Raw genomic sequence first — 23,012 nt, forward strand, 5'->3', positions numbered from 1 at the left:
CCAGAAGACTCAGGTGGAGGCCTCAACAATCTCCTGGATCAATGACTACCTGACAAACAGACCACAGTTTGTGAGACTGAAGGGTTGTGAGTCTAACCAGGTAGTCAGCAGCACAGGAGCACCACAGGGGACTGTACTCTCACCATTCCTCTTCTCTTTGTACACCTCAGATTCAGGTGTAAGAGAAAAGATGCATCTAAAAGCTGTAGGAATGTAGCTTTCCAGGACCGGATTTGGGGACCCCTGTTGCATATCTTCTATAAGTTTGTGGTGGAGAGTGTAATATCTTCTGCCATCATCTGTTGCAGTAAAAGCATCAGAGGCAATAAACCTATTTTAAACATTACAACACATTAGAAAAAGCTCTTCTTCGGGTTTACTGTATGTTTGGAGAGGGATATGGTTTAATTGTTTCCCTTTTTTTCCTGTGTTTTCAAGGACTCTGGAAAGTTTACCTGTATAGCATCAAATGCAGCTGGTGAAGCCACTGCTCCTGTTGAATTAGTGGTCAACCCTTCTCCACACTTTGACCCCAAACTGGACCCCGACCCAGGGCCCTCAGACATCCCCACATCCATCAAATCCAACGTCAGTGGAGTCCAGCCCAGGTTCGACCAGCAGAGGGTCAGCGTGTCCGATCTGACCTCCAGCTCTGTTGTCATCAGGTGGCCTCCTCAGAACCACATACCAGGGGTTCGCATGTACCAGATCCAATACAACAGCTCCACAGACGATATCCTGATATACAGGTGAGGCTGACAGCATGTATTAATACTGTGGGGGGGAGTTGTTTTCAGCTTTGCATCATAAGGAATGTTTTGGAGAGTGTTCATTACGTTCTTGATGTTTCCTCTACTCTAAGCCTATGGTCTGGATTTGATCACAATGTACTAGAATCTGAAAAAAATCTGAAGTTGCTGTTAAGGAGAAAAGTGAAGCATCTTGAAGCAGTTTTTGAGTTTTGGTTGATTCATAGTTATTATTCACTGGTGCTTTGCATCTCATTCATCCATTATTTCAGCATTCAAACTCACCTGGATAGATGCTCCAACCGGACATTTAGCATCAACATTTATGGAAAGCTCTTCATGCTGATTCTGATTTTAAGTAATTCCAATTCTTTTAAAAAAAGTAAGAATACTTTCTTTAGTTCTCGGACCTGTTCCCGGTGCCTGTTCGACTCTGGCAGGACTGCCCTTTGTTTATAACCTTCATCGACAGGATTTCTAGACGCAACCAAAGACTGGAGGGGGTCTGGTTTTCACTTCTACTTTTCGCAGATGGTGTGGACCTTGCAGACCCCTCTAGCTGAGACCTACAGCATGCATTGAGGTGGTTTGCAGCTGAGTGCGAAGCGGTGGGGATGGGGATCAGCTCCTTTATGTCCAAGGCCATGGTTCTTAAATGGAATAGGGTGGCTTGCCCTCTTTGGGTTGGAGCTGAGTTCCTGCCTCAAGTGGAGGAGTTCAAGTGTCGCAGGGTCTTGTTCACGAGTGAGGGGAGAATGGACAGACAAATCGGTGCGGCGGCTGCAGTAATGCGAACGCTGCCCTGGTCTGTTGTGATGCAGAGAGAGCGGAGCCGAAAGGCGGTCTACGTTCCTACCCTCCCCTATGGCCATGAACTGGGGGTCGTGACCAAAAGAACGAGATCCTAGATACAAGCGGCTGAAATGAGCTTCCCCAGCAGTGTGGCTGGGCAAGATGTCCTTAGCCTCTTATGTTAGCGATCAGCACTGGTAGCATTACTAACATTAAATGGTAACTGGTTTCCTCCCTTTACAGTCATCAGACCTTCACCTTAACTGGGAGATTTCCAAAACACTGCCAGCGTTTCCCAATCTACTACTTTCAATGGAAAATCATGCTGGAGTCTTTCACATGAGAAAACAGAGAAACCATAACATGTTCAACCTTCCTATTAGCTGCTACGTTCTAACTCCCTGTTTAAGTGGCATCTTGAAGGAACCATTGACTTCCCTCCATGGAAATGAGTTTCATTTCTGAACACCTTCTGTACTTCCTCAGACGAAGACTCCGGATTTTCTCAGACTGAAAAGAGCTGAAAACCTGACTTTGTTTCTAGATATGGAACATTTAATTCACCTCAGAAGTGCATCTCTGTATGTTTGAGGAGTTTTCCTGGTGAACAGATGCACTGAGAAGGTTATTTTAGTTGCTAAGGGTTTATCTCTGCCTCTCATCAGGAAAGGGCAGCAAGAAAAGTGCTTAGTGTTACATATGGCAGCCATGTTGGAGATCTGCAGGTCACCGCAGCATCAACCGCTGTTTCTAAACTGTTTATCAGTGTCTGTTTCAGCTTGTGTCTCTCATCATGTTGCTGATCTAAATCTGTCCAGACATGTTTCTTATAAGGACAACCGTCCTAACATCAGGACATAAATGATTAAATCTTTCTGAGAACACCTGTTTGGATGAGCCAAACAGGCTCTTCCTGTCATCGCTCAGTTGGAAGTGTTGCTGTCATGTAAGCAGAAAGTTGTTAGTTTGATTCCTGCCACACCTCCGTGAGCCCTTGGGCAATTTGCCTACTGACCTACGCATCAGAGTCTGAACGTTTGAGTTCAGCTTGGTGAAACAGTATAAGCTCTCTGAGTGGTCGTATGACTTCAGGTAGACTAAAGACGAGTTGCAGAAGGATGTGAAGAATATTTAACCTGTGAGACTGAAGCATGCAAATGTTAAATGTTAAATGTTTTCTTACATTTTTCTTACAAATATGTAAGAAATGCTAAATATGCATGAGAATAGATTGATTTAAAGATATAAACCTGGGAGTTTGTTCAGTGGGGCTACACGAACATAAGGTATGTTTAAGTTAACAGCTGACTTTTGTGCAACAGAAAACTTTTCAATAACCATTTAGTCCCACAGCCAACAGCTGCACCAGTCCCTGGTTATACTGGTTCCAGACAACCTGAAGGTGCTGCACTCACTACTGCAGGGCTGGGTACAGCTCACACAAAATTAATACCAGGTTCCAGAGCTGAACTCTTATAGGTCTAAATTACTGCTCCACAGTAATTACATTTTTTCTTTTAAGAGACAACCTGCTGCAAAACTGGTATCACATTAGGTAAGGTAAGGTAAGGTAAGGTAAGGTAAGGTAAGGTAAGGTAAGTTAAGTTAAGTTAAGTTAAGTTAAGTTAAGTTAAGTTAAGTTAAGTTAAGTTAAGTTAAGTTAAGTTAAGTTAAGTTAAGTTAAGTTAAGTTAAGTTAAGTTAAGGTAAGGTAAGGTAAGTTTATTTATATAGCGCTTTTCAGTAACAAGACATTCAAAGTGCTGTACATGAGGAGAAACAATTACAATACAATCACACAGCAAACACACAAAAAAATAAAAAAATAAAAGAATGTTAATAATCCTTCCAGGTTTACTGGTAGAAATTGGTTTCAAGCCACTCTTAATAATAAAGCATCTTATGCTAAAAGAAGATGATAATATTGATAGTCTCATCATTCCACTGAATTCTAACTAGTGAAGCTGAGTCACTGGTACAAAAACAGCTTTAATCCACATTTTCAGGTGCTAATAATATATTGCTTTTACTGGTACTGAAGTTGAACTAAGTAATAACAGTCTAATTAAGAAAGCTGGGTCATTGGTGTAAGAGCAGCTATAGTCCAAATTTTCAATTACTAATAATATTTGGTTTTCGCTGATAATCCTTCTGATAAATTAAAAATCTATGAAAAAGTAATGAAATCACGCAATTAGGTGCAGGGCTAAGCGACACACGAGAAGAAAAGATTTTGCAAGAGTGCAGTGGAATCCTGAGGGTGCGAATATATAACTGTGAGTGTGTTTGCAACAATTAGATTATCAACACAGATAGAGCACCATTGTCCTTGAGAACAACCTTCTCCATGATTAAATGCTTTCACCTCTGAGTCCAAAAGCCGCTATCAGGCTACGAAGAACCGTATCCAGCTTGAGAGACCAGCTGACCAAATCCATAATTTACAAGTTTAGAAGATATGTAAAGTGAGGCTCTGAGAAAAACACAGACAAAAGCAGATGCACAAGCAGGAAAGAGGGAGAGAAAACGTGTGCATCCTCCACCAAGAGCAGAGCAAAAAAAAAAACTGCATGAGCAAATGTTTTAAAAATCTATAGATGTTCAACAAAAAGAACCTAATTTAAATAAGCTTATAAAAGCTCCTTCAGGGGGCGCTGAAGCACTCTTTGCACGCCTTCTTCCTACAGCCATCACAGGCTTTTGTGAATGATTGTGGCGCTGTCATCTTTAGTTGTCCATTTAGTTTTCTGACTTTAAGCTAAGACACTAATGGTGTTACATTACCAGCTAAAGAAAGTGCAGGACAAGCAAATTAAGCAAACTAACACTTTCCTGTTATATAAACCTAGGGTTAGAGTCACTGCACCCACTGTGGGTGTGGGGGTGAGCATGCACACACTTACACCAAAGAGCAATTTAGAGAAACCAGTTTGCAGAAATAATTTAGAGTTTAATCTGTTTATTGGACCCAAATGCACCCTGAATACCTGCAGGAAGCAGGTATTATTCCATGTGGGACGAAGACTAACTGTGATGCTGGAGAATCCTGCAGAGCAGGAAAACACAAACACAGATAAAACAGCTATAAAAGTCAGCGAGCTGCTGCTGAGAGCATGACCAGGACTGCAGAGCTGGAAGTAATGAAGATAAAGGAAATAAAATCAGTTTTAATGAGAGTGGTGAGAGAACATAAAGATAAATGTAAAGCAGTAATTCTCTTCTTTTATAAAGCAAAGTGTTCAGAGTGAAGTGTAATTGCTGCAGCACTCATTGACGTTTCCATTAAAGATTAATCTGAGTGGTTATCTTACACAATATTCCTATCTAAGTAAGACTGAGAGGACTTCATAAAATGGTCTATTATGTAGTTCAGATATATATTTCAGCTGGAGTTGTCCCTCGTCTTCCAACTGCTTGATGAGTTCCACCAGATGTGGCTTTCAGGGGACATTTGTGGCTCAAGTGCAGAACGTCTGTGAGCGACCATTGGATGGTGTCACCAGCCATTTAGGCACTTCTGTCACCAAGCAACGACACCCAGAATGCATAATGGAGTGTTATTACTGAGCATTTTCAGGGCTGACAGATGACAGTTTGAAACATGTCCAGATGCCGTTTTTCACATTTTAACCACAGACCGATGGAATGCCAGTGGCCACTTTGCAGCCCTCAGACTAAGAGAGGCCTCTCGGGAAGCTGAAATGGATCGTTGCAGATGAGCAGAGGGAGGGGAGCGGCCTGGATTTTACTCACTGAGCCCGGCATCCTGAAGTCAGATGGATAAACATGACCGTTCACCTTCATGTTGGGGATGTTTTACGTTTTAATTAATGTAATCTATCAGTTATTGGAGACCATACTGTGATTTAAAGCACAGATTCTTCCAGAATCTGACACAGTGTCTAAAAAATACCATCAGGCCTTTTCCAGTAGGCTGCTGAGAACATGAACCACCTCCAAACTCACCAAGTCAGACACACTTCTGTCCCCTGTACAGTCTGGTACCCAGGTGTCAGTCCGGACTCTCTCTGCTGTCTCCGGTTGGTTCAGACTCATTACCGCGATGAGCAGGAACAGGTAGATTCCTCCTTCATAACTAAGAGCTACACAAATCATTTTTGATATGATTTTTGTTCTTGGAGCTGATCAACCAAAATTTGAATCCAAGTGTGATTTCCAGGAGACCTCAGGAATGTAGCTTCTTTGCTATGACCTAAACACTCATCCTCACTAAGATCATCTGCAGGAGATCCAGCAGATGCACCACAAACACACTGTGCATTGCCACATCAGAGAGAAGGAACCATCATCCAGCTTCTCTGTGGGACAGTCACTAAAGGCTCCCACCAGAACCAGCAGTTCTAAACCGACAAACTTAGCTTTATTGATAAATCCAGATCATAAGATAAGATTTTACAAAGATAGCAGAGAACGCTAAAGCTGCTGTCCCATTTTGCTAGATAGGCGTTTCCAACTCTTAATAGTGCATGTTGGGATCAAGGGTGTGGAATTCATAAAGTTGTGCTGTGTCAGGACAGGATACATTAATTTTTCACAATGTCATCATCATATTTAATGTGTTATCTCAAATTTAACTGACAATCTGGATATAAATTTTTGTGATCCATAAGTGCCCCTAAGTGATCATATAATTATTAACCAAATAAACCAGAACGTAAGCGAGATGCAGTCAGTTCAAGCATCCTGTAAGCTGAGGTGTGTACAGCGTTTCCACAATATAGTGTGAGATTAGCTATTGCCTTCATTGGTTCATTGCTGTGATATTTGTGTCACCGTTGTATTGATTCTGTTGCAGTGATACAAATGTGTGGTTTATATGACGTGGAGGAGCAGCGGCGCTCAGGTGGAGGAATTTTATGACATGCCAAAATAAATCCGTGGCAGCATGGGTCATCTGGTGATCAATTTGTGCATGCAGTGTCAGATGTGTAGGAAGGTGGTGTGGAAGCAGTGGTTTCTTATTGTGTCATGTTTTCCTATACCATTGAATTAAAGTAGTTTGACATGGGTAAAAAAATTCTCCGTCATTGTGAGTACTGGATCAGATCCTGACTGAAGAGAATCCGATGTTTGATTAGAATAAAACAGTCCAGGTCTGCATGTTGAGGTTTTTACCAGTAGAAAAACATACGACGGTCAGGAGCTCGTCTGTCTCTCAGGACACAAGGTCACATGCTGACAACAGTTGGACAGCATGTCCCAAAACAGACCTGCCTTTGACAAGAAATATTGGAGTGTTCTAATATGAGGAGAACTTGGTACTGTCATATGTGAGGGTCGTTGCGGACCAAAGTGCAGAGACAGGCGAGGAGTCGGCATGGCGAGGCAGAACAATGATTTATTTAAATCCAAACAAAGGCAAAACTCACAGGTAGGCAGGCAGGATGAAACAGAGTTCAGGAGTCCAAGTTTGACAGAGTACGAAAAACAAAGGGAACTTGACGCAGGGAAGGTGACTAAGGAAGTTGACGCAACAAACCAGCAACGAACAATGAAACTAGACCAACTTATATACAGAGGGTAACAAAGGCAGGTAATCAAAAGAACTAGGAACAGGTGTGACATGGAAGCAGGGAGACTGAAGGAACAAGTGAAACTAATACAATGACTAAAGCATGTGAGAAGGGACTAATAAAAAATACAGAGAACAGACCAAAGCAAAACTATAGACAAAGATAAATAACCAAATGAAGCATAGAATCAGGAATAACCATGAACTAAAGGAAACTGAGAAACTGGAGAGAACAGAAGAAACAACCTAAGATCTAAGAAACTGGCAATCTAAGAATTAACAGAAGAAACCATAAAGAAACCCTAACTGCGAGCAGGGACCGCAAGAACTAGAATAATCGTAAACCAAATGTAAACAATAACTAAAGCTAACCTATCAGGAGGGACTGGAAGAAGAGTCCAAAACCCAAAAACAGTCCAAAAACAAAATTAATCTAATGAGGGGGAAAAACTAGAGTCCATAGTTTAAAGCTCAAACTAAAACAGAGTCTTGAAGAACCGCAAAGCAAGGGCGGGCGATCCGAAGGCTGGCGACGAAGAAGCCATTGATGAAGGAGCTGACAATCAGGAGGCCGGCAACGAAGGGCCCAGCGGCGAAGGAGCTAATGATCAGGAGGCTGGCAACGAAGGAGCCAGCAGCGAAGAAGCTGACGGTCAGGAGGTGTGCAGGGAAAGAAGGAGCCAGCGACGAAGAAGCCAACGGTCTGGAGGTCGGCCGCGCTGTGTAGAGGACCCTCGGAGCAGGAGCTGGGCCGAGAAGCATTGAGGACCCTCCAGAAACTAGGTCTGGAAGTCGACCTCGGTGGAACCTCGGAGGCTTGGAGTCAGGTGCGGAGTCAGGTGTGGAGTCAGGCGCGGAGTCTGGCTGTGAGTCAGGCACCTCATAGTCAGGCGTGGAGTCTGGCTGTGAGTCAGGCGCCATAGGCAAAACATCAGTCTGACCAGAAACACATTCAGCTAGGCCAGAAACGCAGTCAGTCAGCCCTGGAGCCAGAATCAGAGGCAGTCCACTCTCTGACCACTGAGGAATAGGGAGTAGAGGCGCTTCGTCCTCGAACCCCTCTGGAACAGGGAGTATATGCGGTTTGTCCTCGAACCACTCTAGAATAGGCAATAGAGGCGGTTCATTCTTGAACCCCTCTGGAAACTCTGGAAACTGGATTAGAGGTGGTCCATTAAATGAAGCACAAACTTGCAGCAACGTAACTTCATGCACTCAGCCTGCATTATATCCAGTCCTGTCAGAACCCATGCTGGAGTTGGAGGCCTAACTAAAGGCAGATGACCACCAGAGGGCGCTGGGCAGTGTTGCCAGGTGTACGATAATTATTGTATGCATACGATAATTTTGTTTTCTGTACGATGTACAATCAATATTCCTAAAAAAGGCCAAATGTACGATAATTTGACCATTCCATGAATGTGTTGTTGTAATCAATTGTCATCAGCCTATCGCCAAAGTCTGTCAGAGGTTTTTTGTGAACCCTGAAGGCATCTGTATCCGGATTCGGAAACAGATGCTGAAAATTCCATCCAATCGTGCTTTTCTAAATGTGACCTACGAGTGACGTGATGCATTGGCCTCAGAACAACGGCCACGATTGGCTGAATAGTCCACTGTGCCCGCCCATGATTGAGGAAAAGAAAAAATTAAAAGAAGAAGAAGCAGAAGCAGAGCCCGGCACTGTTGGGATGCAGATGTTGATAAATCCATTCCGTACTGACGCCACAAAGCTGCGAGTACCTATTAGACGCTATTCAACACATCAACAGTCTTGTTATTTTGGTTATGACGAGTGTACGATAATTTCCATCAAAATACGATAATTTTATGTCTCTAGTACGATAATCCTACATTTCTCACCTGGCAACACTGGCGCTGGGTGACTGTTCACCAACTCCAGGGAAGACAGCCGCAAGCAGGCCATGACGGACGGACCCTCCGTAGAGGAGTAGGAGGCGCCCATCCAAATCTGCTTGGAAAGGACTACCCTTCTGCAACGGCGTTGTTCTAGGCGGGAGCCAAAACCAGCGGAGAACTCAGTCAAACCCGGTGCAGACGCGTGAAGCTCAACCGAGGCTACAGCTGGTGTGAATGGCTCGGGGGAAGCTGCTGTGGCTGTGGGTGACGAGGAGGGCTTGCGGCGATGACGGCGACGGCGTGGGGAGGCGGAGGTGGCTGAGGTGGCTGAGACAGTTGGAGGCAAACTGGAGCGAACCTGGCCCGGTATAAAGTCTAGGGATACTGGCGTCGATCGGCGTCCTTTGGCTTCCTCCAATTCTTGGAGCAACAACGGTGAAGGTACTATCTCCCCTTCCTCTCCGTACCTTCTTCTTAAATCCTCCTCCTGTTGTTGCACCCACTTCTTTAGTTCTTTAAATTTGTCTGCTTGGTCCTCTTGGCTGGTTCCTACTGTCACATTCTGAGGCTGGTTTGTACTGTCATATGTGAGGGTTGTTGTTGCGGACCAAAGTGCAGAGACAGGCGAGGAGTTGGCATGGCGAGGCAGAACGATGATTTATTTAAATCCAAACAAAGGCAAAATTCACAGGTAGGCAGGCAGGATGAAACAGAGAGTTCAGGAGTCCAGGTCTGACAGAGTACGAAAAACAAAGGGAACTTGACGCAGGGAAGGTGACTAAGGAAGTTGACGCAACAAACCTGCAACGAACAATGAAACTAGACCAACTTATATACAGAGGGTAACAAAGGCAGGTAATAATTGTAATAATTGTAAACCAAATGTAAACAATAACTAAAGCTAACCTATCTGGACGGACTGGAAGAAATAGAGATTAACTAGAGGAACTAAACTAGAGAATAACAACAATAATAATAATAATAATAATAAAGAGAGAACCATTCTACGTAATAAATAAGAAAACATCACCACAGGGCGAAAGAACTACAAAACATCAGGAGCCAGGAGAGAGAACAGAACTATCAGAAAACAGAAAGATATAAATAAGATGACTACAAAACCCAAAATAGAAACATCAAACATCAAGCTGAAAGTAAGCAAAACACAAAACCACAACCAAAGTCCAAAAATGTCAAACCCCGACAGGTACCCACCAAGGATTTCTGGTACTGTGGTATCACTACACCTGTATGGGATTCTGAATCAGGATGTTTCAGGCATAATCTCAGTTCCTGTCAGATTGAGCAGGTGAGAGAAATGGTAAAGCAGGTTTTTTATAAAGTTTAGGTAGAATCCTGGGGCTTCACATAGTTTACACTAAAGGCTGGTTAGTCTTAGCTGGAGGCTGCAGGCATCCGGTTAAAGATGAGGTTTCACTTGTTTTACTAAGTTCTGCTTAGTTTAGTCCACATTACTTTTCCTTTGTGCATGGTGCTATAAAGCACACAGCTAAAGAAAGTTCACTAATTAGGATATCCGTCACGTAAACCCTGCAAAAAGTACTTATTAAACTTCATTCATCTACTTAGAAAGAAGCAATTGCAATTATTTTGCACCAATAATAAGTAGTAAGCTAAATCCTAGACATCAATCATAACTTCCATATCTTAAATAAAGGAAATTTTAAATGTTTGCACACATTACCATTAACCTCCTTCCACATTTGTCATGCAAACATGCAACATCCTATGATAAATCAGCTAAGTACCACTCAGCTTAGTTATTACTAATTCCAACAAATCCAACAAATAATATGAACCTTTTAAATGTTACGTATTTACAGTTAGCTCCACGCACACAAAGCTCTCCTTAAACACCTTAAAACATCTAAAACATCACAACTGCTCTCACTCACAGACCTCCTAAATTTCAGTTCTGCTCTGTTTTGCAACTCTGGACAGTCACAGAATATTGAAGCTTTAAATGGCTGCTGTTAATTGTGATTGGCAGGTTGGCCAGCCAATGATGGTGCAGAGCAGGTTTTAATACACAGAGAAGCAAACGTTTAGTCTTTTCCACCTGGATGAACCCCCACCTGGACCTGATGGTCCGCACACATCAAGCAGTTCATTCTCTTGATGAAATGAACCCACCAACTCCTCCACTACTCCACAAAGTCCAGAGATCTATTCAGTTTCAGGTCAGAATGTGTGTTAATGCTGAGAACTGATGCACATCAAAAGTAGCTTCATGGTGGTTTCAGTGTTCTATCAAACCCTCGTGAACCTGGCTTTTTAGGTCAACGTCCTCACCTAGAGGTTTAGAGTTAGCCGCAGGTTGACTTCCACCATGACCAGAAGAGGCTGATGAGCAGAGGTGTTGATGGCTAAGCACTTCCTGCAATTATTTCGGTTTCATTTAACAATTATTTAGGAGCATAATAATAATAAAAGTCTTCATGTTGGATGCATTTTCCAGAAGGTTTCAGTAATGAAGTCTTGTTGTAAACAGTTTATGAAAAATCCTGTTTAACCACATGTGAACAACCAGACTTAAACACCACACCCTTCAGTCAATCTGATTGGCTCACAGAGCTGACCTTAAATATGAAAGAAACATGAAATTAGAAAATTAATCAATTAAAACATTTAAACTGTTTTGTTGGACACAGATCAGCCAACACATTAAAACACATCTGTTGACCAGAATATGGAGGTAGATCATATTTCATCAAACGTCCCTAAAATGTAGATGGTAGTAGATTAGTTATGTGTCGTCGTGCTTTATTTTATAAAATGTTCCTGTTTCACTTTGCTAAACTATAGAGGTGAGATGTATTTTGTTGTATTTTCTGTGTTCTGCCTGTGCAGAACCGTCCCTCCTCTGTGGGAGCCTGAAGGCAGAGAGGTGAAGCCTCCTCCTGCTTTAAAGGTCAGAGCTGTGATTTCTGGACTCAGCAAAGTTTCTGAAGTAAAGCAGCAGAGTTCTCCTCTGCTTTTATACCAGCTGCTGTTGTTGCCTTGAGCTCAGTGTTTACCCCCTCCAGTGGAGCTGGAAAAGACCCGAGAGCAGCCCTAAAACAAAGCGAGGCTGGAATCTTTATCACTGAGAGGAGCAAAGACGGTTCAACCTGTGCAAAACATAGAGCAGGAACCAGAATGCATTCTTCAAGAACAAACCCAGCATTTTTATCAGAAGGTTTAATTTAGATCAAATTGATCTGCTTTAAAATGATCCAGACAACATTAAACAATAGTGAACACATGATTAACAATTTCGAAATGAAGTTCTAATATAATACGACAACTTTGTCTTGAGTCTCATGATCCACTGCTGTTTATGTTTTGATTACAATTGTCTTGAGTCTTATTATTGCCATTAGGCTCTTGCCATATTTAGATCATTTCTGGGTTGTTTATTACTGTCATTAGGCTCTTGCCATATTTAGATAATTTCTGGGTTGTTTATTATTGCCATTAGGCTCTTGCCATATTTAGATCATTTCTGGGTTGTTTATTATTGCCATTAGGCTCTTGCCATATTTAGATAATTTCTGGGTTGTTTATTACTGTCATTAGGCTCTTGCCATATTTAGATCATTTCTGGGTTGTTTTTAGGGTCTTTCTTTGTGTTGATTTTATGAGTTATTTTCTGTGTTCTGTTGTCTGTGTATTTTGGTTTATTTTTGTGTTGGTTCTTTTCCCCTCAATTTGTGGTTCCTTTGGTGTTTTGGTTCATTTTCCTCTGTGTTCTTGGAGTTAATTAGTCTGCTTGCCTCTGCTTCCTGCTCTGTACTGTCCCTCAGCTGTATAGCATTGCTCTAAATAAACATACCTGGAGTGTATTCACTCCTCCTCACTTCACTCCTCAGTATTTAAGCTCCTTGGTTCTCTTTGTTCTCTGCTGGTTTCTTCTGTCAGGGAGGGTATTTTAGCAGGACCAAATGTCAGCTAGAAGACCTGGAGTTCATGGTGACTTTGTAAAATTTAAATATGAACCTGCAGGTGGGAACAGGGAGAGCAGGACATAGAACCAAGGAGGATGCAGCAGAGAACTGCTTCTTGTTTTCAGCAAGAACAGATTCAACAGTGGCAAAAAGAAGAGATTCGAAAGTATTTAATGAGTTTCTATATATTTATTATTTAAAGAGGAAAATTACCTTATACATTTTTTTAAATGGTGTCTAGAAGTGTGTTACAGCTTTAAGTAAAAGATGAAATTTTGGATTTTTCTTTGAAAATCATCTGTCTGGTTGATTTCAAGCCTTAAACCACCGATGTAATGATCGTGATATCTCAATGGAACACAACAGGGTTTCAGGTTTTACTAATGCTGACCACAAGATTATTTCTGTGCCTGTGTCCAATGACCTGCCTGATTCATTCGTTCCGTTCAGCCTGATCCAACTCATCCAAATCAGACTTGGCTTGTATAATTAGCATCACCGAACTGCTTCCTGGACACTTCTGGTAGAAAAATAAAACTTGATGAACCCAGAAGTATGAGCTGTGCTGAATTGCACACACAACCAAGGAATTAAGAGGACATTCTGGTAGTAGTTAGTAGCTTGACTTTTCCCCCCACTCAATCTCTGTTGATAAGGATGTTTTATTTTTTCAAATCTAACACATAACATACCAATAATAATAAATGTGGCGAAAAAGATGGTCTGGCTAATTTTTGAGCAGAGCAAGCAGAGCAGACTGGACTTTCTGAATTTACACAACCTAAAAATACTTCTCAAGCAAGGCTTCCTGCACCTCAAAAACATTTTCTTTGCATAAGCAAATGACTGCAGAGCTGTAATGTCCTCAGGAGGCTCCTGTGTGTCATTCATGACATCTATGAACAGGCATACAGAAGCAGCCTGTGCATTATTGTGAAAAGCAGGCAGCTAAGCAGAAACATTTCATCAGTTTTAATGTGGACCAAAAAGTAGGCACTGCAGCGGGAATAAAAGCACATCAGAAGTTACTGAGTTTGGCTTTAGGTCCAGTCACTTCCTTCACCAAAGTTTGGCAGCACTGATTCAAACTCACCCAGACTTTGATTAAATCTGAATGCAGCCAGTTCTCCAGGAAGAGCCCAGACCTTTGTTAACCTTCATATTTCCAAGGACAGTTACAGGAGCATGCCTGCAGCTCTTCACCAGCCTGCTCCACATTCATGTTTGGAAGCTGCCCCATAATGCTGAAATGCATCGACTGTGTGAACAGAGCAGCAGACATCAGGTGGAAGTTTTACAGCAAAGAGTTTTGGAGCAAAAGCAGGAATTATTCATCTTTTATCCCGACTGGGAAGGTTCCTGTCCAAAGCTCCTACTGCTGGCCAACTATAACAGCAGGACATATGAGTGCATAAAAACTATGAATTCACTGAACATCTGTGTGCTTATCTCTATTTCCCACTCAGCTCAAGCAACCAAATTATGCATCCCAGATTAAATTATCCCGCATTCACTCTGCATTCCCATATCTTAAATTCTGTGGACTTTTTTAATAATTGGAACCCCTCAGCTGATATTTTCATCCACTTCTGCTGTTTTGCGGCAGAGCTGCTTAGATGTGAGCTATTAAAAGTGACAGTTCGCTCAGTGACAGAAGCAGAAGAGCACAGCGTCCTACTGAAATACTGACTCCAGTGTAGTTGGACCTAAAAGATGACAGCTACATGTGAGAAACTGTAAGGAAAAACATTCATTGCTGTCATATCCGACCTAACAGTTTGTATAACGGCACCTGAGAGGCAGACTATAAAGATATCCTGCTGATATCATGGAGGTAAAATCTCACCATCATTCCTGAGAGAAATCAACTTTCCTGACAGACAGACCATGGGCCTTCACAACTGTAATGTATAGATGAATTAGGATGATTTTAATCAGTCACAAAGAAAACATCCACTGCAAGACAAGCCAGATTGATTGAAACACATGTTTCTGACTTACTAAAGCATTGCTTCTTTATCGGCACTAAAATCAAACGTGCAGTATGTTAAAATGTCCTCAGGCAAGATATTAATCCACGAAAGATGCACAAACACCTCCAAATTGCACATGTAGTATGGTTGCTGAGAGACTGAAGGAAGCTGTGAGTTTTTAAGACAGAGGGCCTGATCTTCAGAGATTCCTAATATGGAATATGAATTACTTCTGCAAAAGAAAAATTGCACATGCAATAATTGGGCGTGTTGTGGCCGATCTACAAAAATTGTCTGTGCAATGAATTTTGCTACTGGCTGTCACCATGGACAGTTTGGGAGACCAGAGTGGCTGTATAAGAAAGATGAAGTTCAAAGCCAACGAGTTGGAGGTAATAATAATCATTTTGTAATAATCATAAGATTAAGCCCATAGACTGCTGGAGATAGGCACCAGCTCCCCCGTGACCCACTATGGAATAGGTGGTATAGAAGATGAATGAATGAATAATCATAAGAAGAAGAAATATTGGAGCTGAGGAGAGATGACTCATAGCCACAGAAGGAAGACAAAAATATCTACTAACCAGTAAAATTAAACCAAAACACACAGAACATAAGAAAGAATGGATAAATTAACCTTAATGGAAAGACCTTAATAGCAATAATAAAAAAAACAAAATACCAAAAACAAGTGAGATCCCAACACCTGTGGATTATTACAGATCCGAGAAATTATTTCTGATTAAATGGCTGAAAAGGAGCAATCACATGACAAAAACAAATGATCCCATCACACAACCGTGTGGAACACCATAAGCAATTTATTAAAGAAGTTGCTTAATCAACACATAAAAGTTGAGGTCTTCCTCAGGTCAAAGTCCAAACAGTGGGGTGACCGTTCATTTGCTGTACCTGGTCCAAAGCTGTGGAAATCCTTACTTTCTGAATTGCGGAACATCAATGATATTTATTTGTTTAAAAATAAGTTAAAAATGCATTTGTTTAGAACTGCTTTTAGCACCTAACAGCCCTTTGACACTTCTTTTATTATGTTTTGCATGATTTACTAATGCTGGTAAATTGCCTGTTTTTGTTTGTCTTTATTTTAGTTTGTATTTTTATTCTTGCACTAATGGAAAGCACTTTGGCTTAGTAGTGACTGTTGTAAAGTGCTATACAAATAAAATTTTAGTGACTGATTGATTCCTGATTATTTCATCGGTGATTTTCACATGTTCTTTAGGTTTTTAGTTTCTCCTGCAGGGCTTGCATCAAGAGAATTGACGTCCTCAGTTTCTTTGTCTCTGGCTGTTTCTGTCGGTCAGACTGTTTACGAGGGGAGAAAGGAGAGGAAGCGGTGTTTTACCATTTCTCCCTCCTCCCCAGCTCTGCCCCATGCCAAGAATAACCTGCCCAGCTTTATCTTTTACCACTTTCCCCAACTCTCTTGCACAAACACTTGTGCACTCTCAGGATTATGGGTGTAGGGCAAGCTCAGCCTCTGTCAGCACCAGGAAATGAAGCTATTGATTCTTCCTCCTTTAATATTCTCTTCTGCTCCTTCTCCTACTCTGTCCCACAGCAGAAGTAGATGTGTGTGTCTGCATGAAAGTCTTTTAATACTGGGCTCATATGAATATATGTGTTTGCACGAGCTCCCTAATTACTCTCCTGGCTGCTCCTGGACGACAGATTAAAGAAGGGAAGGAAAGGTGGGTGATGGAAGATGGACAGAACTTCACTGCTGTGAAGAAGATGCTCTTTGACTCAGATGACACACAGATAGGAGGAAGTGAAGGAAAACAGAGTAACAGCAGAGGAAATGACAGCTGATCATATTCTGCTGAGGTGATGATGGCATCAGCTTTCCTCTCCTACAACTCTTTACTCATGTCCTCCCATCCAGCTCTCCGTCAGCATCCAGGCTTTCACAAAGTCACTGTAATGTCATTTTCAACCTCTTCAGGTTTCATGTCCTCCATCCTTCCTCATCATTTTTTTTTCCGTCAGCCATGTGTCACTTTGTCCCACTGGTCAGAAGACATCCAGGACAAAAGGTGACAGCCTGGCTTTTAGGCTGAGATCAAACCATCCAGGCTGTCCTCTTAACTCCTGGCTGTCAGCTGTCTTCATGTCTGGCTTTAAATGCTCAAAGACCTTTTATTTTCTGGGAGAATATCACTGTCAGATGGACCAGAATCAAACTTCTCATCTTTGAACAGATGAAGATTAAAGGATTTGAGGTGTAGCTTTACTAACTGTATTATTTTATTTAATGTGGTCACATGTTCAGCCCCTCTGTGTCTTTGGACAAACAGATAGTGTGGATCAGACATCAAGCAGGTTAACAGGTATCCAGCATTAACTACTGGGTTTACTGGCTGAGTTAAGTAGATTCTCATCTTCCTGTGAACTTTGCAGCTAAACAGACAAAGCTGAACTCCTCAGGTGTTTGATGTAAAGTAGCAGCTGGAGGTCGCCCAGATGTCTTGTTAAGTTGCTGTTTCTGTCTCTGCGCCAAGACAAACTTTGTTAAAGATCTTCCTTCGGCACTTTTACTTAACCCACAGGGTATTTATAAAGCAGAGGCTCTGCTGCCGCCTCATGTTCAAACCAGCAAGGGGACATGGCTTGCACTTCTTCTCAAGGTGCATCTTTGCAGATAACTTATAAGGACGTTACACCCAGAATATTTAGGATATATTTAATATCTAATCTGACCTTGTGATTTCCGCAGAATTGGAAATGATTGATTGTAAGTGATCAAAATGATTAATATGGTTAAATGATAGGTGGACAAGATTAGCATTCTTAGCCAATCTCTCATCAAAACCCAGAACTTTACTGTGTTTTATTAGGATTTTATTTAAAAGATTAACACCAAGTAATGCATTATTGTGAAGCTTAAGGAAAATAATACAAACATTTAAATTTTTTGCAAGAAATGCTAGAATATTGTGCATGAATATTCAGCCTCATTTACTTTAATACCCCTAAATAATACCTAGTGGAACCAGCTGCATTCAGAGGTCAGCTAATTAGCGACTTCTGTGTGTCTTTTTCGTGATTAACTTAATTTATTCCAGATTCAATCGACACAGAGCGAGCTGCAGGGTACCGAGCCCCCCCACCCAGCCACACGGCCACCCCAGCCTCACAGGCTGAACCCAGGAACCGCCCCTTCCAGAATCTATTCTCACGACAAATCTGGTCTTAATGAAAGAGTGGCAAGAAGACAGCCAGAAGAAGTCCTAATCGTGGTTTGCATCCATCCATCCATTCATCTATCCATCCATCCATTTATCCATCCATCTATCCTTCCTTCCTTCCTTCAACCCATCCATCCATCTATCCATTCATCCATCCATCCGTTCATCTATCCATTTATCCATCCATCTATCCTTCCTTCAACCCATCCATTCATCCATCCGTCTAGTTTTCTCCCTAAACCTCAGCTCCTCCATCTCTCTGGCTCTTATCTGTTTGCTGAAAGATAATCAGGAAGTGAGAGTAAACACCATGTTTTTATAATGTGTGTTTTATTCTCTCAGTGCTTTTACTTACTTGTTTCCTCTGTAAAACCAAACTCATGTATTGTTTGTTTTATTGAGAGTGTGGGAGCAGGCTTGAGGCCTTTTCTCTCTCATCTCTCGCCTCATCCAAACAAAGGACGCCTCTTCTTGTTGTCCTCATCGCCTCTTTCCATTCCTCTGCTCTTTAACCTCAGATCCTGTTTTCCTTTGCTGTGTTTTGTCTTTTCACAGTAATATTGTGATGATGGGAGGCTGTGAAGGAAAAGGCCTGTAGAGAGGATTTCACGTTGACCTTGTGACCTACATGTAGGAAATCCTGCATGTGTGAACTTCATGTACGATCAGGTTTTCAGGAGAGGGAAACAGTATTGATTGTCAGACGTTTCCAGGGGTAACAGGTATTACTGGATCATTGGTGAGCTCCATTATCTTCTTCCATTGACTCAGATGGAGGAAGTCCATTCTCAGGTTCTTCAGATTCAGCACTGACTTAAGTCTGACCCGGTTCTGTGAACTGAACACTCATCTAACTGCCACCTCTTCACCCTCTGTGGACAGTCAGTGTCACATCTTCACACAGTTAGAGACACATTTGAATTCAGGGTGGATTTTCTCTGACCCACACTGGGTCAAAATTATACATACACCAGTAACTTTATTTTTTGTCCATAAATTATTTAATTTAGTTTAATAAAGTGGAATGACACCAGAAACATGTTTTGAATACACGAGGAGAGGCTCCAAAATGGCAGAAAGCCAAGAAAGCAGCTTAAATTCGTCAGCATTTAGAAAACAATCCTGCCTCCTGTCAGTGCAAAGTAATATCGTCTGATTTAGTTTTAACTGATGGTCTACAAAAAGGTTTCCCATTACCAAGGTGTCAAACAAGACGGACCACTTTGTTTGTTACAGCAAAAGGCTCTCAACACCATCAGAACCTTATTGGTGCAAACAAATTAATGACATTGGTTACAGATGTGTTTCTAAACTCCTGAAAGTTCCACTGAGGATCTTTGGAGCCAAAATCTGAGTGGAAAGAAAGTAATTAGTCTATAAAGCAGCCATCACCAGGCGCTCCTCACAAGAGTCCAAAAAACATAGAGATACGCTGTCCAGAAGCTAAGGGCCACTCACAGAAAGTTTTAAAAAGACCAGGAGATAGCAAGTATTCTGCCCATGAAAACAACAAATAATGCCTTTAAATCAGTGGCGTCTAAAAACATTCACTGCACACATCTCCACTGCTGAAGAAAGAGCTCTGTGTTCCCCCCTAAGAATTGACTGATTTGGCAAAAATGAACTGAAAATATTTCCCCTCAGTTTTGCAGCTGATTAACACATCATGTCTTTAAAGGCATCGATGAGTTCCAGTGATTAACCTGAAATCTGTTATTCCTCTTTGCACGTGGCTCTTCTCTGATCATGTCTATTCACTTGCTCTTTTCCTAACTTTCCCTCTACTTGAAGTTTCCGAATCAGATCCATGGGGCCCTTCCCCATCAGAGCCGACGGGTGCCTGTAGGAGCCTCCCAGCTGGGCCCACAGGGTGAAGTACTGGCCGTAGTTGTAGTCGAAGAAGAGGTGATGGTCGGTGTGGTGGGCTGAGCCGTTGATGACACTAATCAGGCCACTGGGAACGCGATAGTCGCTGTCATGGATGGAGATGGTCCAGATGTTGACGAACACATAGAGAGCCAAGTAAAGGACCTTGTGAAGGGGGAAGAGGAAGGGGTAGATGTGGTACGGGAGGCCCTGCAGGAAGCCGTCAACTGGATGAAAGGCGTGGCTGGCAAATGGGGTGGGGATCTTCCAGATGTGGTGTGGTTTGTGAAACATCTTGTAAATTAGCTTATGGTGCAGGAAGCGTTGAATCCAATAGATGCACATATCAGTGAAAAACAGGAAGGAGATCATACTCAGGAAGAGGCCTGACCAACCCAGTGGCGAGTCGCTGACGTTGTCGTACAGTTTGCTGTATACTTGGACTTCAGCGAAAAACAAGGCCACTGTGGGGATGCTGATCCAGGGCAGGGAGCTCATCGCATATTTAATTTCTCTCCTAACTTGATTCTCTAGGAAATGCCCCCAGGCCAAGGTACAAGACAGCAGCGCCGAGGTTGGTCACCACCAAGAGGCTGATGATCTGCCGCAGGGCGCCGTCCTCGGGCCATGATTCCGGGTATACGTACGGAGTGAGGACGTGATAGTCAGCGACCTTCAGCACGAGGTCCATGGCTGATTCCCCAGTAACATTTAGAGAGATGTCTGGTAGCAGGTTGCAGCAACATCATGCTGTTTGTTGCTATCATCAAGCTGCTGGCATCACTGCCTGATATGTGAACACTCTTCCTGGCTGAGCTGGTTGAGTTCATTTAAACTGGTCGGCTTCCTAAAACGCACCGGGCTTTTAAGCACAGGTCATTCGTTTTCTACAGGGTGGAGCTCAGAACCTTAATGCTAACATGCTGTATCCAGTCCTGAGCCAGTTTGGGATCTAGTTTGGAAGAATGGTCCTGCTGGTGCATATAACTGTGTCCTGGTTTCAGTCATCCAGGTGTTGATTTGAGGTGAAGTTGGATAAAGCCGGTAAATACTATCAAGATCCGAGAAATGTATTCTGTCTCTCAGAGATGCAACAACAAAATCATGTCATTCGGGTCTTTCGGACCTGGCAGTTGTGGGCGTCAGAGAAACAACAAGTGGTTCAGAGTTCTGAACCGTAGTTCTGAGCGAGGTATAAAATGTCCTGTCAGAAAGCTTTCTCTGTTCTTACACGTCTTAAATATTCCTTCCACTCTGTGCGATGCAGTGTTAATTGCAGTGAAACATCCCCAGAGCATGATTCTACCACAACCATGTTTAAAAGCTGATAGGGTGATTTTAGGTTTGAAAGTCTCACTCTATCTCCTCCTAACATCTTTCTGGTCATTTTGGCCAAAGAGCCCAAATCTTTGTATTTTGAGGCCTTCACACCGGTTCCTATTATTGTTCTGTGCAAAGGTTTTGGATCATCCTTTAGTTCTTTAAATGTTCCTTTTAACACACAGACTTCTTGATGATTATTTTCCCAGGATTTCTGAAGGTCTTTCTGTGATTTTTCTCTGGATTGTTGCTGCTTGTTCTCCCCAGTTCTACCTGGCATCTCCAGCACCAGCTGGGTTCTGTTTCCCTCTGGTTGGCAGAACAACGTTACTGCTGTACTGGAGTGCAGCATGACACTCAGTAAATTCAATTCAATTCAATTCAATTCAAAGATACTTTATTGATCCCCGAGGGGAAATTAGAATTCCAGTACAACCCATCCAAACATACATCATGACACAAGACAAGGGGGGACGGGTCACCGAGGCTTTGCTGCCCACTCACAGGCGCTGCCCTTGTTAGATGAGAAAAGAGGCCACATTAGGTAAGTAGAGGGAAAAAAATCATATTTCACACTTTATCCTTAACAGGATACAGTTTGAGATTGTAAAAAACCTCAGAACAAAGAAGCAACAAGTAGACAAAACAACATCATGCTGGGAACGGTGAAGGTGGTGTGAGGGGTGCATATGTTTATCTTGAGCATGTGTGTGTGTGTAAGTGAGTGTGTGCAAGTAAGTCATGAAGCACTGTCACAGAGGCCATTGTCCTTGATGGTTCGTTGGAGTGTTCATCAACCGGCCACAAAGTTCTGAGCAGGTCCACAGATGTCCTCAGGGAAGGGAGGGAGCAGAGCGTCATGTTTACATAACTTCCAGGAGAAGTTGAAGATAGCCAGCCATCAAGGCTGTGCAGGGAAGCCAGATTCAGAAAAAACAGTAATTATTTGGGTTAGGTTGATTCTTAATTTTCCGTCAGCCTTGAGAGTCTCGCTGGTGCTTCTCAAAGGCGAATCCAAACAGCCAAATTCCTGGTCTTTCGCCAGATCCGAGCGAACAGCTTTCTCCAAGATTTATCCCATTTCACCCCTGAGTCCAGGAACCGCAACCTGCCTGCGATCCTAAGGATCACATCCAGTCTGCGATTCAGCTCACGTAACATCTCAGTCTGAGTGCTGATCACCCTGAAGATCCCATCACACATGCCAGGCAGCCTTACAATGGCCAGAACAGCTGCTGACATTCTCCGAATTTCTCGATGTGCCAGGTAACCGCTGACTCCAAAAAGCAGAAATCCTGACATCAAACATCCAATTATATACACATCTTCCACATCCTCGACTGACATTATCGACAGACACACAATCCTCCACTTCTGCCAGGAGTCCATCGTGTATCCAGAGAAAAACCTCCAGTCCGGACAAGTTGGGCTCTCCTTCACCCTGTCTTCTCCTCGAGAAAATTTGATCAGTTGCATTGAGAGACCAGCTGATCAAATCCATAACTAAGAATTTGGAAGATTTGCAAAAAGAGGCTCCAAAGACAAGACACAGAGCTGAAGCAGGGCAGATATTGGAGAGGGTGGGAGACAGAGAAAAAGCGTCCACCTCCACCGAGAGCAGAAAGAAAAGGGGTTGCTTGTTTTGCTCATGGACAGCTAGGGATGCAGTGAAGATCATGATCTGCCAGTTTTCTCTCTTTAGCTCTGATTGGTGATCAACTGATGAAAAATTGTAATATTTCAGGCTTCAATAAATACATC

At 42.5% G+C, this 23,012-nt stretch overlaps 1 protein-coding gene and 1 pseudogene across 8 annotated transcripts in view; one reads left to right on the forward strand and one right to left on the reverse strand.

The window, feature by feature from the left end:
* si:cabz01090165.1 (uncharacterized protein LOC100333421 homolog) overlaps nt 1-23,012 on the forward strand; it is a 387,003-nt gene that overhangs the window by 328,977 nt on the left and 35,014 nt on the right. For all 8 annotated transcript variants that reach the window (XM_047391962.1, XM_047391960.1, XM_047391963.1 and 5 more), the window contains one exon: nt 439-749. In XM_047391962.1, coding sequence (XP_047247918.1) covers nt 439-749 — 311 coding nt within the window. The remainder of the gene's footprint in view (nt 1-438; nt 750-23,012) is intronic.
* On the reverse strand, nt 19,415-20,622 carry LOC124884202 (annotated as a pseudogene).

This window comes from Girardinichthys multiradiatus, chromosome 18, assembly GCF_021462225.1.
Source record: "Girardinichthys multiradiatus isolate DD_20200921_A chromosome 18, DD_fGirMul_XY1, whole genome shotgun sequence".
Taxonomy (NCBI): Eukaryota; Metazoa; Chordata; class Actinopteri; order Cyprinodontiformes; family Goodeidae; genus Girardinichthys; species Girardinichthys multiradiatus.